This window comes from Erinaceus europaeus, chromosome 11, assembly GCF_950295315.1.
Source record: "Erinaceus europaeus chromosome 11, mEriEur2.1, whole genome shotgun sequence".
Taxonomy (NCBI): Eukaryota; Metazoa; Chordata; class Mammalia; order Eulipotyphla; family Erinaceidae; genus Erinaceus; species Erinaceus europaeus.
In genome coordinates, this window is record NC_080172.1 from 82,902,279 (window position 1) to 82,919,717 (window position 17,439).

The 17,439-nt window shown below is 38.6% G+C and overlaps 1 protein-coding gene across 5 annotated transcripts in view; it reads left to right on the top strand.

Annotated features, from left to right (window-relative positions):
• Positions 1-17,439, top strand: part of RTCA (RNA 3'-terminal phosphate cyclase) — a 31,160-nt gene that overhangs the window by 10,995 nt on the left and 2,726 nt on the right. For all 5 annotated transcript variants that reach the window (XM_060202151.1, XM_060202153.1, XM_060202155.1 and 2 more), the window contains 5 exons: positions 2,716-2,857; positions 3,108-3,232; positions 7,108-7,166; positions 11,300-11,394; positions 15,301-15,405. In XM_060202151.1, the coding sequence (XP_060058134.1) occupies positions 2,716-2,857; positions 3,108-3,232; positions 7,108-7,166; positions 11,300-11,394; positions 15,301-15,405 (526 nt within the window). The remainder of the gene's footprint in view (positions 1-2,715; positions 2,858-3,107; positions 3,233-7,107; positions 7,167-11,299; positions 11,395-15,300; positions 15,406-17,439) is intronic.

Sequence of the window (17,439 nt, forward strand, 5' to 3'; positions counted from 1 at the left end):
TGTGCACAGACTGAATGCTCACTTGGCTAGGCACTGAGGACATAGAAGGGTATTCTTCTACAACGCAGTCATAATGATTTTCTTATGAAACACAGCAGCATTTAAGTTGCTTTTCTTTATTTTTTCAATTTAATTGAATTATTTATTAATGAGAGGGCTAGGAAGAGAGGTAGAGAGAACCAAACATCACTCTGGTATATGTGCTGCCAGGGTAAGTAAGACCTCATGTTTGAGAGACCAACGCTTTATCCACTGTGTCACCTCCCAGACCACTAAGTTACCTTTTTTTTTTTTTTTTGAATCAGAGCACTGATCAGCTCTGGCTTATAGTGGTGCAGGGAATTGAACCTGGGACTTTGGAGCCTCAAGCATGAGAGTATCTTTGCATGACCATGCTATCTACCCCCACCCCTAAGTTACTTTTCTTTTTTATTTATTTATTCCCTTTTGTTGCCCTTGTTGTTTATTATTGTTGTGGGTTTTGTTGTTGTTGTTATTGATGTTGTCATTATTGGATAGGACAGAGAGAAATGGAGAGAGGAGGGGAAGACAGAGAGGGGAAGAGAAAGACACCTGCAGACCTGTTTCACCGCCTGTGAAGTGCCTCCCCGCAGGTGGGGAGTCAGGGGCTTGAACCGGGATCCTTATGCCGGTCCTTGCGCTTTGAGCCACATGCGCTTAACCCACTGTGCTACTGCCCGACTCTCTTATCTTTATTTATTTATTGGATAGAGATAGCCAGAAATCGAGAAGGAAGGGGGGCTGATAGAGAGGGAGAAAGACAGAGAGACACCTGCAGCCCTGCTTCACTACTCACAACAAAGCTTTCCCCCTGCAGGTGGGGACTGGGGGCTCAAACCTGGGTCCTTGTGCACTGTAACATATGTGCTCAATCAGGTGCGCCACCGCCTGGCCCCCCTCAAGTTACTTTTTTTTTTAATGTTTTTTTATTTATTTATATTTATTCCCTTTTGTTGCCCTTGTTTTTTTTATTGTTGTTGTTGATGTTGTTGTTGGTTAGGACAGAGAGAAACGGAGAGAGGAGGGGAAGACAGGGGGAGAGACACTTGCAGACCTGCTTCACCGCCTGTGAAGTGACATCTCTGTAGGTGGGGAGCCAGGGGCTCGAACCGGGATCTTTATGCTGGTTCTTGTGCTTTGCGCCACTTGCTCTTAACCCGCTATGCTACCGCCTGACTTCCTCAAGTTACTTTTCTATAAGATTTCCCTTCTGCCACATAAAGCATGTGCACATTTCTTGGTGTGTCATTTCATTTAAGTGGTTTGCATGTTTTTCAAATTTACCTACATTGTTATTTTACCACTCCTGGTTTGAAAATACCTTATAGTATAACAATACAATGTTTGCAGTTACTTATACTTTGGACCTTCAGATTTTCATATCTTTGTTCATATCTTTTCTTTTTTGCACTCCTAAAGATTGGGAATACTATGTTATTTTAAATAAGACTTGTAATTTCTTTTTTTCTTTGTTCTTTTTAATTTTTTTAAATTATTATTTTTACCAGAGCACTGCTCAGCTCTGGCTTATGGTGGTGCACGGGATTGAACCTGGAACTTCAGAGCCTCAGGCATGAGAGTCTTCTTTGAATAGCCATCATGCTATCTACTCTAGCCCTTTGTTCTTTTTTTTAGACTTATTTATGTATTGGAAAGAGGAACAACCAGAGTATAAGTCTGGCATATGTGATGCAGGGATAGAATTGCTACCTCATGTTTGAGGGTCAAATGCTTTATCTACTGCACCACTTCCTGGGCCTCAAATTTTGTAGTTTGAGTGGACTATCCTTGAGTAGGTTTTAGTAGAATTCACATTTTCACCTCAATTAAAGTCCACCTTACATCCTAATTTGCATTCTAGTAGATTCTGTGTAGTTCTATTTGACAACCAAATGGAAAGCTCCTTGAGAGCAGGGACATTGTCATTCTCATCTGTGTGGCTTTATTATCATTATCTCCTGTAGTATGAATGAATGGCACTTAACATTTAAGTTAATCTTTTACTAGCATTCAGTTAATAAAATATTCATATATTTATTCACCACTATATGCCAGTTGTTTCAGGAACTGGAATACAGTTGCTGGAACAAAGTAGACACAGGTTTTGCCATCAAGGATAAACATAATCTTTTTTTTTTATTTCTTTACTGGGGAATTAATGTTTCATGTTCAACAGTAAATACAATAGTTTGTACATGCATAACATTTCACAGTTTTCCATATAACAATATAACCCCCACTAGGCCCTCTGTCATCCTTCTTGGATCTGTATTCTACCCCCCCCACCCCCCGAGTCTTTTACTTTGGTGTAATACACCAATTCCAGTTCAGGTTCTACTTGTGTTTTCTCTTCTGATCTTGTTTTTCAACTTCTGCCAAGGATAGACATATTCTAAAATAACATTATCAAGTAGAACTCTCTGCATTGAGGGAAATGTTTCCTACCTGTGCTACTCAAATATTAGTTCTTGCCATGTATGACATTGAGCTCTTGATATGTGACTCATATGCTGGGAAATTATATGTAAATAATTACATATAAGTTGAAGCTACCATACTGGACAGCACAGATTAAAAACATTTAGAATTTTAAACATGAATTACTTGTTTGATATAAATAACATGCTATTGTAAGTTTTGAGCTTTATTTTTGTTATGCTGTCCTTTATGTTATGTTTGTAATGCTTTTTGTAGGGGCTATTATCCAAAAGGAGGCGGTGAAGTGATTGTCCAAATGTCACCAGTTAAACAGTTAAATCCAATAAATTTAACTGACCGTGGCTCTGTGACTAAGATATATGGGAGAGCTTTTGTTGCTGGTGTTTTGCCATTGAAAGTAAGTTGTCTTGATGTACTTAGAAGTACAAGTATATAAGTATCTTGTCATCTAAATATTGCAATTATTAAATTAGCTTAGTTTTCTAATATATCTATTATTAAAGACTTCTATTGAAATAGATAAATACTTTTACTCTTGAAAATCATGTTTTTAAATATAGCATCTAAAACTTATAGATTGTTTTATATCTTTAAAGGTTTGAAATAATCATTGACTTAGACTCTATTTTTGTATCTTCCAAAAACAGGTAGCAAAAGATATGGTGGCAGCAGCTGTCAGGAGCATTAGAAAGGAGATTAGGGATCTGCATGTTAACATTCAACCTGTTCAGGAACCTAAAGACCAAGCTTTTGGCAATGGGAATGGAATCATGTAAGATAATATGCTTTTCATTTTCTTTCTTTCTTTCTTTTTTCTTACTGGGGGGACTAATGGCTTACAGTAAATACAGTTCTTGGTAGATAATCCAGGGTTGAGAGCCCAGAAATAGTTATCCTATCTAAATCAAAGATTTACAGGTTTTAAATGTTTATTTATTTATTTTTGTTGCCACCAGGGTTATTGTTGGGGCTTGGTACCAGCACTATGAATCCATTGTTCCTGCTGGCGTCCCTCCCTCCCTCCTTCCCTCTCTCTCTTTCTTTCCTTTTCTTTTCCTTTCTTTCTTTTTCTATTTCTTTCCTTCTTTCTGTATTATCACATAGATCAGAGAGAAATTGAGAAGGGAGGAAGAGAGAAAGATAGATACTTACATATCTACTTCACTGCTCTTCAGGCATCTCTCTGGCATGTGAGGAGCCAGGGCTGGAACCCAGGTCCCTGTGCATAGTAATGTGTGTGCTCAACTGCGTGCGCCACTGCCTGGCCTCACAAGGTGTTTTTTTTGTTTGTTTATTTGTTTTGTTTTTTTTGTTTAGTTTTAGGAAGACATAATTTTGGGGGGATATGGAATATAATGGATATGCAGTATAATGGATATGCCTGAGGCTCTGAAGTTCCAGATTCAGTCCCCTGTACCAGCATATTCCAGAGCTGTATAGTACTCTGGTGTGGTAATGATGATGATATTGATAATAATGGTTTTGAGGGCATTCTTGCAATAAATAACAATATGATAAACTAATAGGAATTTTTTCTTCATTACTTTAATCCAAGAATGGTTTAGTTTTTATTATAAGAGCCTTTCTGGGGATCAGGGAGATAACAGAATGGTTATACAGGCAACTTTCATACCCAAGACTCCCAGCATCAGTTTACACCAGAGCTGAACAGTGCTCTGAAAAAAAAATTTTTTAATTTTTTATGCTATCATTTGTTAATATTTTTATTTATTTCCAAACTATAATTCACTTTATTTTTTGAATTTAGATCATTTTGTTATCACCAGAACTGTAATGCTCTGGGGTTGACTTTCAGGGTATCTCTCTCTCTCTCTGCTCCGGCGGGGTGGTCTCCAGGGGAAAGGTAACAGGCTGGTTCTTTCTCGCTCATGACAGGGGTGACACGAAGTAAAAGACACCAGGGGACTCTTAGCGTGCCTAGAATCTTGAGTCCTAGAATCCCAGAATCCTAGAGTCCATTTATTAGCAAAGTGGACATGAGTTAAATAGAAAAGCAGTGAAGTTAATTATTGTTGAAATATGTCAGAAATTATATCTTAACAGTCAGCATGCCCCTAAGGTAGGGGGCTGGTATGACAGGAATTGATGAGATACAAGACAGTTATTCTCCATGACACGAGCAACTTCATTATCCAAAGGTATTTGAGAGAAGCACAGGGATTAAACCCGTAGGGTGAGACAGAAAGAAGATGGATATCAAAAGGCCATATAGTTTGGAATTTCTCTTGTCTGGGGTCTGAGGTGTGTGATGAAGTGTGTGATAAGGTGTGTTCTTCTGTGATCAGAAGGTGACTTTGAATAAGTGAATCTGTGGCCATGTGGCCTGCAGTTAATGGAGGGAAGTACTGGGGTATCTGTGGGCCTGAGAGTCAAGAAGGAAAGAACCAAGTCTGAGTTTCCCCCCTTATGTTCACCTCGGTTGAGAGAGACTTACCAAGAAGTTATCTTCTCAGACCTCCATCCAAAGATGGGGGTGGTTCTCCCTAAGCTCTTATCAGGCTTACACATGTTCCCAACAGTTGACTTTTTCTTTTTTCTTTTTTTTTTTTTTAATTGGGGGAATTAATGGTTTACAATAAGCACAGTTTTTGGTACATGTGTAAGATATCTCAGTTTTCTGCAAAACACTCCCACCCTCAGCCTAGGTCCTCCTCCACCATCATGCAGCAGGGCCTGAAAGCTCCCACACATACCCCTCTACTTTGGTCTGATACACCAAATCTAGTCCAAGTTCAACTTTGTGTTTTTCCTTTCTGCTCTTACTTCTCAACTTCTGTCCATGAGTGAGATCATCCCATATTCATCTTTCTCTTGGTGGATGATCTCACTTCACATGATTCTTTCAAGCTCCATCCAAGATGATGTAAAGAAAGTGAAGTCATCATTTTTAATAGCTGAGTAGTATTCCATTGTGTATATATACCACAACTTTCTCAACCACTTATTTGTTGTTGGACACCTTGGTTGCTTCCAGGTTTTGGCTATTACAGATTGTGCTGCTATGGTCATAGGTTTACACAGATATTTTTGGATGGGTATGTTTGATTCCTTAGGATATATTCCCAGGAGAAGAATTGCAGGGTCATAGGGAAGGTTCTTTTCTAGCCTGAGAGTACTCCAAACTGCATTTCTCTGACAGTCAATGACTTGGAGCATTTTTTCATGTCTATTGGCCTTTTGGGTCCTTTTTTTGGTGAATATTCTGTTCATATCCTCTTCCTGCTTTTGGATGTAGTCATTTGTTTTTCTGTTTCTGAGTTTCCAGTGTTTTTTTATAAGAGCTATTACCCAAAAGGAGGCAGTGAAGTGATTCTGTTTTTTTTTTTTTTTTTTTTAGTTAAATGTTTAAGTTTAAAAGCAGTTGATTTTGAAGCTTAACCTAAGAGAAATATTTCCAGTAAGTTTTTCTTAATTTTTAAAATTATCTTTATTTGATAGACATAGCCAGAATTTGAAAGGAATGGGAATATAGAGGGAGATAACCTGCAGCCCTGCTTTACCACTTATGAAGCATATCTTAGATGTGAAAATTGTGAGTGAATAAATATTCGATATGGCAAAGCTCTAGTACAGACCTATGATATCCTATTAGGACTTACTGATTCAAGCACCATTATTTTGAAATATCTTATGAATATTTGAAAGATAGTCTTTTTTTGGAGTTTCTATATATTTTTTATAGGACAGAGAGAAATTGAGAGAGGAGAAGAGATAGAGAAAGAGAAAGAGACAAACCTTTAGCACTGCTTCACTGCTTTTGAAGCTTCCTCCCTGGAGGTAGGGACTGGGGGGCTTGAACTCGGATCCTTGCACATGATGATGTGTATGCTCAAGATATGCCACCATCTAGTCTCTTATTTTTTGGAAGTTCTGTTAAAGGATTTGAAGTAAATGCATGCCCTAAACTATACTGTGCTGTGCTGTGCTGTGCTGTGCTGTGCTGTGCTGTGCTGTGCTGTGCTGTGCTGTGCTGTGCTGTGCTGTGCTGTGCTGTGCTATGCTATGCTATACTATACTATACTATACTATACTATACTATACTATACTATACTATACACTATATTATAAAGCAATACCAGAGGCTTCTATAGAAAAACCTTTTTGTGTGGCCAGACAGTGGTGCACCTGGTTGAGCACACATGTTACAAAGTGTAAGGACCTAGGTTTAAGTCCTCAGTCCTCACCTTTAGGGGAAAAACTTCATGAGCAATGAAGCAGTGCTGCAGGTGTCTCTCCTTCTCTTACTTTGTGTTCTCACCTCCTCTCTCCAGTTCTCTGCTTCTATCCAATAATAAATAAATAAAATAATGTATAGTATGGTATGTCTTTGATAGTGTACTTCTAGTACTCTGGTAACAACTGGGAAGGCCATACATTTCTTGTCAGAAACTAGACTTGGATCTAGTCTGACTTGTTTGCAGAAATACGTAAGGATTCAAGAACCCTGATGTGATAGAGAATGTTATTTGTGTCACTGTATTTATGAAGAGTTTCACTTTTGCACTGTATTAACCAAGCAAGTCTAAGCTTGTATATTCAACAGTCATTGTTTTCATTGTTGTACTTGCATTTTATTTTGAAATTATTTATAGCATTGGTAGTAATACTTTTTTTTTTTATATGTAGTATTATTGCTGAGACTTCTACTGGCTGTTTGATTGCTGGATCATCGCTTGGTAAACGAGGTAACGGATGAAATGGGGGATTCACAGTTCTTTCAAAGTGTTTTTACTTACTTGGAGTAAATAAAAATACCCTGTTATTTTTTTCTTATTAATGAGAAAGATAGGCTGAGAGAGAGAGAAAGAAAACCAGACATCACTCTGGTACATGTGCTGCTGGGGATTGAACTTTGGACCTTATGCATGAGCTCAGTGACATATCTACTTTGCTACCTCCCAGACCACAAAAATATTCTAAGAGTGGCATATAAAGGGACTATGGCACACCTGGTAAAGCACACATTATAGTGAGCACGGACCCAGTTGAAGTCCCAGGTCCCTACCTGCAGGGGAAGCTTTACAAGTGGTGAAACAGGGCTGCAGGTGTCTCTCTTCCTCCCTCTCTCTCTACCTCACCCGCCCATCTCAATTTCTCTGTCTCTATCCAAAAGAAGTAAATAAATAGAATGATAGGTAACAATTTTTTTCTTTTTATTTATTCTTTTTATTTTTTTGTACATAAACACCATTCCCACCACCAAAAAACTGTGTCCCATCCCAACCACTCCCCCCTCACCCCCCACCCCTCCACCACGCCGGGAAGCCCAATGGCCACCCTCCCCTTCAGGTAGGTAACAATTTTAAGAGGACAATGGCTACTTGGTTTTATTTTAGAGTCCACTGAACTTTGTCTTTTTCCTAGCCTTATACCTTAAAAAAAAAAAAAATTAAACCTATAGAAAAGTTGAGTAACTGTCCAGGGAGGCAGTGCCAGCCATAGCTCAACAGACTTTCATTGCAGGTTCAGTTATGACACCACCATAAACCAGAGGTGAGCAGTGCTCTAGTGAAAAAGGAAAATTAAATGACTAGTGAGCATCCATGCATTATTCTCTTAGATTTATTTTGTATTCATTGTTGTTTCAAAGATTTCAGTTGTGTGTATAGAAGCCAGAAGCTGGGCATGGCAGTAAGATTCTTACTTCTTTTCAAAATAAATGCTACCCGTTTGAATTTTAAAAGAATAAAACTTTGTGATATTTGATCTGAGAATTTTTACCTGCCCTTTGTTGAATCTTTACTTTAAAAAAATCTTAAAAGTTGAAATTTTAATTAAATTGCCTATAGATTAATGGTAATATGTATAAATTCCAAATTAAAAATTTTGAGGAATAGGGTTGTATGATCATAATTTAGTTATAACTTGGTTTTATAATTAGTATTTATTTAGTATATAAGAGCATCTTAATGCACTTTTTAAAAATTTATTTATTTATTTTTATATTTTTTTAACCAGAGCACTGCTCAGCTCTGGCTTATGGTGATGTTGGGGACTGAATCTGGGACTTGAGAGCCTAATGCACTTTTAAAAATGGTTTTAAAATGATGTCATATGTATATGTAATAAAATAAGAACCAGAGAGTCACTCTGGCATATGCAATGCTAAGGATTTAACTCAGGGCCCATGCCTACGATTCCATCTCTGCATCTACTATGCCACCACCCAGGCCACATAATTAGTGTTTTTTTAAAGTAGGATCAGAGCATTCTAGCCTTTCTTTCACTGGTGCATTTAAAAATACATAGACTAGTACAATGCCAAAGTTTTCTGTGCTTTGATGAAATCTGAGGTAGATGACATTCTGGCCACACTTCTGTGATTTCATATTGTTGGAGTACTCATTGTATCTCTGATATTACAATCTCCTTTAAGCTTGCAGTGATTGAACCAAATAAAATATATACACACATTTCTGTAGAAATTAAGATTCTGGACCTACAAGACAGCACAGCTGGATAGTAAGCCTGCTTTACCATGTACATACTCCAGGTGTGAGCCTGGTTCCTACTGCTTTGGAGGAAGTTTTGGTGCTATAATATTCTTTCCTCTCTATTTCTGTCTGAAAAAGTCAGTACAGAGTGGTAAAGCACCAGCAACAACATAAATATAAAAAAGTATAACTCTGGGCAGGGGAGATAGCATAGTGGTTATGCAAAAGATTTTATACCTGAGGCTCCAAAGTCCCAGGTACAATCCCTAGCACCACCGTAAGCCTGAGCTGAGCAGTGCTCTGGTCTTTCTCTCTGTATATCTGTTTCTCATTAAAAGATTAAATGGGGAGTCGGGCTGTAGCGCAGCGGGTTAAGCGCAGGTGGCGCAAAGCACAAGGACTGGCATAAGGATCCCGGTTCGAACCCCGGCTCCCCACCTGCAGGGGAGTCGCTTCACAGGCGGTGAAGCAGGTCTGCAGGTGTCTATCTTTCTCTCCTCCTCTCTGTCTTCCCCTCCTCTCTCCATTTCTCTCTGTCCTATCCAACAACAACAACAACAATAATAACTACAACAATAAAACAACAAGGGCAACAAAAGGGAATAAATAAATAAAATAAATATAAAAAAAATAAAAAAAAAAAAGAAACAAACAAAAAAAAGATTAAATGAACATTATATATATAAATATGATCCCCTGGAAGATTTTATGGAGACAGGGAGAACTGATACCTTGACTGCCATAGAAGTTTCTTGTTCCCAAACTGTGAATGTGGCTATTTCATCTAAGAAATGGTTTCTTTGATAAGTAAGCATTAAATTATTTACATTTACTAAAGTTTTTCTTTTTAGTATTGATTTATAAAATTGTATGAAAACAGAGATATAATCCCATATAGTTCCCACCTCCAGAGTTCTGTATCCCCATCCCCTCCATTGGAAACTGCAGCAGTTCTCCCAAGGTCACCAATACGGGCTGGTTCTATAACTATCTGATTATATACACACATAAATATTTTTTCGTTCCCATTTTTTCAGTGGTTCTACCTTTACTTTTTCTAAGTCACCCCACACATATTACTACTTCTGGGTATCTTCCCTTTCTTCCTCTTCTCTCTCAGATAAGATAAACACTGCCTGGCTTTCTCTGGTGTTTTCCAGATTCACTTCCCTTTCACTGATGGTATAAAAACAAGATTCCTGGTGACAAATGCTTTGGGTCCTGGTGCAATGGGGGTACAGAGCCCTCTGGTTTATTTCCCCTGTCATTTACCCCCTCTGGGAGTATGGACCTAAATTGTTTTGGGGGTACAGAAGGGGAGTGTTCTGGCTTCTGTGATTGCTTCTCTGGACATGGGTGTTGGCAGGCTGATCCATATCCCCAGCCTGTTTCTATCTTTCCCTAGTGGAAGAGGCCTCTGGAAAGGGGAGGTTCACTTACTAAGCTTTCCAAAGATTACATAACATTACATTATATATACATAAACATCTTACTTTAAAATTTCATTGGGTCAGTTCAGAGACCTAAAAATGTTATATTAGTGCTAGCTAAGATACATTAGTAAAACTGTTTGCCTCTGTGGTCTGGGAGGTGGTGCAGTGGATAAAGCATTGGACTTTCAACATGAGGTCCTGAGTTCAGTCCCCAGCAGCACATGTACCAGAGTGATGTCTGGTTCTTTCTCTCCTCCTTTCTAATAAATAAATAAATAAATAAATTTTAATCTTTATTTTTTAATTGTTATTTATTTAATTTAATTTTATATTTATTTCCCCTTTTTTTGCTCTTTTTTTTTTTCTTTTCTTGTTGTAGTTATTGATGTTGTCGTTGTTAGGACAGAGAGAAATGGAGAGAGGAGGGGAAGACAGAGGGGGAGAGAAAGATAGACACCTGCAGACCTGCTTCACCGCCTGTGAAGCGACTCCCCTGCAGGTGGGGAGCTGGAGGCTTGAACTGGGATCCTTGCGCTTTGCGCCACAGTGCGCTTAACCCGCTGCGCTACCGCCCAACTCCCATAAATAAATAATTTTTAAAAAATAAATATGAGCAGTAGTGCAGCGGGTTAAACGCACATGGTGCAAAGCACAAGGACTGGCATAAGGGCCCAGCTTTGAGCTCCCGGCTCTCCACCTGCAGGGGTGTCGCTTCACAGGTGTTGAAACAGGTCTGCAGGTGTCTTTCTCTCCCCCTCTTTCACCTCCCCATCTCTCTCCACTTCTCTCTGTCCTATCTAACAACAATGACATCAATAACAACAACAATAATAACTACAACAACAATAAAAAAGGGCAACAAAAGGGAAAAAATAAATTTAAAAAATAAATATAAAAATTTTAAATTGTTTTCCTCTAAGCAGTTAATTTTTTGACATTATACTACTGTAGGTGTAAATGCAGACAAGGTTGGAATTGATGCTGCTGAAATGCTGTTGGCAAATCTTAGACATGGTGGTGCTGTAGATGAGTATCTCCAGGACCAGGTAATGACAATTTTTCAAAACTTCTTTTATTGGGGAGTCGGGTGGTAGCACAGTGGGTTAAGCCCAAGTGGCACAAAGCACAAGGACTGGCATAAGGATCTTGGTTCGAGCCCCCAGCTCCCCACCTGCAGGGTAGTCACTTCACAAGTAGTGAAGCAAGTCTGCAGGTGTCTATCTTTCTCTCCCCCTCTCTGTCTTCCCCTCCTCTCTCCATTTCTTTCTCTGTCCTATCCAGCAACAACGACATCAATCATAACTACAACAATAAAAAAGGGCAACAAAAGGGAATAAATAATAAATATTTTTTAAAAAACTTAATATTTTATTGGATTGCTAGTAGTTTATAGTACAGTTTTTTTTGTTTTTTTTTTGCCTCAGGGTTATTGCTGGGGCTTGGTGCCTGCACTACGAATCCACTGCTCCTGGATGCCATTTTTTCCCTTTTTGTTGCTCTATTACAGTTGTTGACACATGGGTATATTTCCATCTCCCCGTGATAGGTGTCTGCAACACACTCTCATTCCCAACTTACATCCTTTTCTACCGTCATGTGCCAGGACTCCAGATTCCCCCTTTTAGTCCTCTTTCCCCAGTATCCTTTGCTTTGGTACAATATACCATACCCAGTATGGTATATTTTAAAAATATTTTTAAAAATATTTTTGTTATTAATAGTTTGTTATAAGATTATAAGATTACAATGTATAGTTCCACACCACACCTACCATCAAAGTTCCGTATCCCTCCCCTCCCCTCACCGTAGTTCTCACAAGTCTTACAGTCGCTTGCTTCTGCTTTGCTTGGGTTTTTTTTTTTTGCAGGTTCATGAATGAGACCATCTCGTAGCTGTCTTTTATCTCTTATTCTGCAAAGCCTAGTCACCTCCAGTTCCATCCATTTTTTTTTTCCCCAAAGGATACAATATCATCCTTTTTGATTGCAGACTAGTATTCTTTGGGATATATATATATATATATATATCCCATAACTTCTTTATCCAGTCACCTATTGATGGGCATTTAGGCTGCTTCCACTTTTGGCTACTGTGAATAATGCAACTTTGAACATAACTGCTGTTATGTTCCTGGTTCTATTCTATACTGATCTCCTCATTAAAAAATTGGAATTCTTTTGCTTCTTTTAATACTTTGAATATGTCATTCCACTCCCTCCTTGTCTCTCGGGTTTGTGATGAAATATCTGATGAAAACCTAATGGTTCTACCTTTGTATGTGACTTTCTTTCTTTCCCTGGAAGCCTACAATATTTTTTCTTGTTCATAGTTGTGGATAATTTTGCAGTGATGTGTGGTCTGTGTTATTTTGTATTCAAAAATTTAGGTGTGTGTTCACCTGCTTGGATTTCTATATTTTGAACATTGCTAAGGTGGGGAAATCTTTCTGCTAAAATTTCTGTGAATGTGTTCTCTACTCCTTTCTGCCTCTCTTCTTTCTCAGGGCTCCCAATAACTCGAATATTCTTCTTTCTGATGGAGTTTGCTATTTTGTTTAGAAGTGTTTAATTTTTCCTAAACCTTTCCTCTCTAAGAGTTTTAAATTCACATAGAGTGGTGGTTGATATTCTCTCCTCCATCTGATTAAGTCTACTTCCAAGGTCTCTTATTTCAGCCTCAACCCTCAACTGCATTCAAAGTGTCCTTTTGGCCCTGCAGTTCTATTTGGAGCTTTTTGTTTATTTTGCTTTGTTTTTCTGTACTTTGTAATTCTTTTGTAAAATGATAACTGATTTCTTGAATCTTAACTTTAGTTTCTTGAAGTGGTTTCATGAGTTTTCTGAACTCTGTCTTTGTCATTTCTTCTTGATCGGTACCTGCCTGGTCATTTGGATTTTCTGTCATTGCTCTCTCTATTTTTGTTTCCACTTTTAGTGTGGCTTTCGTTGTTGTGCCAGCAGGAGGTGCTGTGGCTAAGGTGTTTCATTTTCCTGTTTATATATCTTGATGAAGGTGGGGAGATTTTATCCTGAGTCACCAGGCCAGGTCAGTGTCCCTGATGTCAATATAGGGTCTCCCCACTGCTGTTCCAGACTGTGGGGCAACAGTATTGAAAACTCAAGAAGTCACAGTTATAAATTGGTGATTTTTTTTTTCTTTTTAATAGTTATTAATGAGTTTTTTTAAACTCAGACCTGGAAGTGGTGCACCTCAGCCGCCAATATCCGAAGTTGATGAAAGCCATCCTGAGCACCGGTTTTTAGTCCTGGAAATGGCTTCCTCTCCACCTTTCCATCCACAAGCCACATGTGTCTGCTGTATTCACCTTTGGCTTAGGTGATTTTCTTTCTTTTTCTTTTTCTTTTTTTTAAGTTGTTTCTTTAACTCCGATCTGGAAGTGGAATGTCTCAGCTGTCACTCTCCCAGTTCAGTGCCAGCTGTCCTTGAGTACAGCCAGGAATCTCTCCCTCACCCCTTTTCTGTCTACGAGCCACATGTGTCTGTATTTACCTGCAGCTTGGTGAGTTTCTGAAGAAATCCGGGTCATATTTTCTTGAGTTTTCAGGTGATTTTGATTGCTTTTCCTTGTTGATGGGGGGGGGAAGCAAGGACGAGTCTGCTATTAACTCCATCTCAGGTTGATTCCTACCAGGCCTGAACCTCCAAATCTTATTTTGTCTTTTCCCTTTCTGTCCTTGTTTCTTACGTTCCATCTGTCAGTGAGATCATCCACTGTTCATCCTTTTCTGTTTGGCTTATCTCACTTAACATGATTGTTTCAAGCTCCTTCCAAAATGAGTTAACATATAAAGCCAAACAAATTGTTGACTAATCATGAACCTAAAGGCTGGAATAGTACAGATGAAGATTTGGGAGTCTCTGTTTTGTAGATAGTTAGTAGGCCAATTTTATATTCCAAAGGGCCCGTGACTATACTAGTGTTTTTGTTTGTTTGTTTGTTTTTCTCCTGAGCCTGACATCTGATATGCAGGTAGACCCAAGTTATTGTTTGGGGAGATGATGTCATGGCTGGAAAAAGGACCAGAAAGCTGGATCAGGGAAGAGAGTAGCTCCCAAATATGGGAAAGGTGTATAAATATTATTGACTGTAAACACCATCAATTTGATGTAATCTGGAGCCCGTATTCAGCTTAGGGGCCTATGTGACCTCTGCATCCCTGTAGATCTGAGCTCACCTTCTGTGGTCATGAGTAGGAACGTTCCAAGCTGCCCCAATATCAGGACCCATCTTCCTCAGGTGGAGAACCTGCTTTTCTTTATGCATGATGAATGTATGGACTTTTTTTTTTTTCTTCTTCCTATAATCCTGTATCTCTTTGGATGTCTTGTAGGGACTTAGTGTTTTTTGCGTGATTTATTCCATCTTAGTTTTACATAGGTTGCTTGAGCATTTTCTGTCTAGTCAACTTGTTTGTTTACCAGGAGGTGGCACTGTGATGTGGTAGTGGATTCACCAAGCAGGCACTCAGCCCCAGCAATAATAACCCGGCTGATAAAAAAATAACAATAATAAAAAAACAGTGTTTTTAGTTTCCAGTCCTTCTTCCTCAGACCTGTTCTTCATTCCCAGTAATTCTGTATCAGTGTATTATTTACCTATTTAAATGTTTTAGTTTTAGAGAGTGCAAGGAACAATGCTCTACAGAGATAATTGGTCTGATTAAATATTAACTTTCAGCTATATTTTACTGTAAAACATTAATTTTTAAAATTTTATACTGAGAACTGCTAGTAAGCATTTTTGTACTATACTATGTAGCTTTTGGGTAACAGACAATCTGTCATCTTACAACTTATAGAAACCTCAAGATATGGAAATACTTTGGTTATTTTATTTTCTAGTAGTATTTTTATATTGAAAAAGCTGGAATCTTAACTTACATTTTAATTTTAACTTATATTTCAACTAATGTGTATGTGTGTTTCAATAGCTGATTATTTTTATGGCATTAGCCAATGGAACTTCCAGAATAAAAACAGGACCAATAACACTTCATACACAAACAGCTATTCATTTTGCTGAACAACTAACAAAGGTGAGTGTTCCTTTACAGAAACTTAACTCTTTAAAAAAATTTTTTTCCTTTTCTTTAATTTTTATTTATAAAAAGGAAACATTGGGGAGTCGGGCTGTGGCGCAGAGGGTTAAGCGCAGGTGGCGCAAAGCGCAGGGACCAGTGTAAGGATCCCGGTTCGTGCCCCCGGCTCCCCACCTGCAGGGGAGTCGCTTCACAAGTGGTGAAACAGGACTGCAGGTGTCTGTCTTTCTCTCCCCCTCTCTGTCTTCCCCTCCTCTCTCCATTTCTCTCTGTCCTACCCAACAACAACGAGATCAACAACAACTACAACAGTAAAACAACAAGGGCAACAAAAGGGAATAAATAAAAAATAAAAAAGGAAACATTGACTAAACCATAGGATAAGAGGGGTACAACTTCACACAATTCCCACCACCAGAACTCTGTATCCCACCCCCTCCCCGATAGATTTTTTTAAACTTTATTTAATTTGAGAGGGGAAAAGATAGAAAGGGAAACAGAGACAGAGAGGCACTTGCAGCACTGCCTCACCATTTGTGAAGCTTTTCTGCTGCAGGTGGGGACTGGAGGCTTGAACCCGGGTCCCTGGGCATGGTAACTTATGCGCTTAACCAGGTGTGCCACAGTCCAACATCTGAGTCAGACTTTTATCATAATCAATTTGGGATCAAATTTCAGTAACGAGAAGGCTTTAGTAAGAACTGTTGTGATCACACCAAGAGCATCCATTGTGGCAGAGAAGGACCTAATTTAGTTTATCTTAATCTATGTAACTAATTTAGATAACCATTTACTATTTATTATTCTCATCTGACATATGAATAATGTGAGGCAAAGGGAGAAAAGCCAGGAAAGTGTGAAGAGTACTACTTTATAGAGTCAATACAGGGGTCTAGGCAGTGGCACACCTGTGGGTGGGAATGCGCACATAACCCTGCACAAGGACCTGATTCAGGTCTCCTGTCCGTTCCCCCTACACACACACACACACACACACACACAAAATAAAATAAAGTAAAGTAAATAAATAAGAATAAGTACAAATGCTTTGATGGGACCAAATCACAGGAGGTTATATAAACACAGATTTTTTTTTCTTTTTTTTACCAGAGCACTGCTTACCTCTGGTTTATGGTGGTGCAAGGGATTGAACCTGGGACTTCAGAGCCTCAGGCATGAGAGTCTCTTTGCATAACCATTATGCTATCTACCCCCACCCTAAACATAGATATATATTTTTCTTTTGACCCTATATGTAGAACGTTTACCAGTTCTCTTAAATTTGAAAAAAAAGATTTACTGTTTTTAGTGAAAAGGGATTTATACTTATATTTAACATATATTTCTACCACTCTTAAGTCTTAATTTCAAAAGAATGAGCATGTGTATCATTTGAAATTAATATAATTGAAAAGAAGCCTAGGATGGATCAAGCAGTCAAGGCCTATGTTGAGCGGAGAAGCAATTATAGAAGCCAGACCTAAAACCTTCTGCATCCCACAATGACCTGGGTTAATTCCCAGAGGGTTAAAGAGTAGGAAAACTGTCAGGGGAGGGGATGGGCTACAGAGTTCTGGTGGTGGGCAATTGTACGAAGCTGTATCCCTCCTATCCTATGGTTTTGTCAATGTTTCCTTTTTATAAATAAAAAAATTAAAAAAAAAAAAAGAAGCCTATGATTTCCCTGACCAGTAAAACCATTACTAACATTTAGATATTCTCATCTCAAATTTCTTTCCCTTTGCTTTTTATTTTTTAAATATAGCTTAATTGCATATAGCTTTGTTTCTTAATTTTTTTGGTAATATGGAACATGCTTTTATTTTGCTATACTCTCTCTAGTGCAGTCTTATGAAGTGATAGAAAGTTTATAACTGGGGAGTCGGGCGGTAGCTCAGTGGGTTCAGCACATGTGGTGCGAAGCACAAGAACCGGCATAAGGATCCTGGTTCGAGCCCCCGGCTCCCTACCTGCAGGGGAGTCACTTCACAAGCGGTGAAGCAGGTCTGCAGGTGTCTGTCTTTCTCTCCC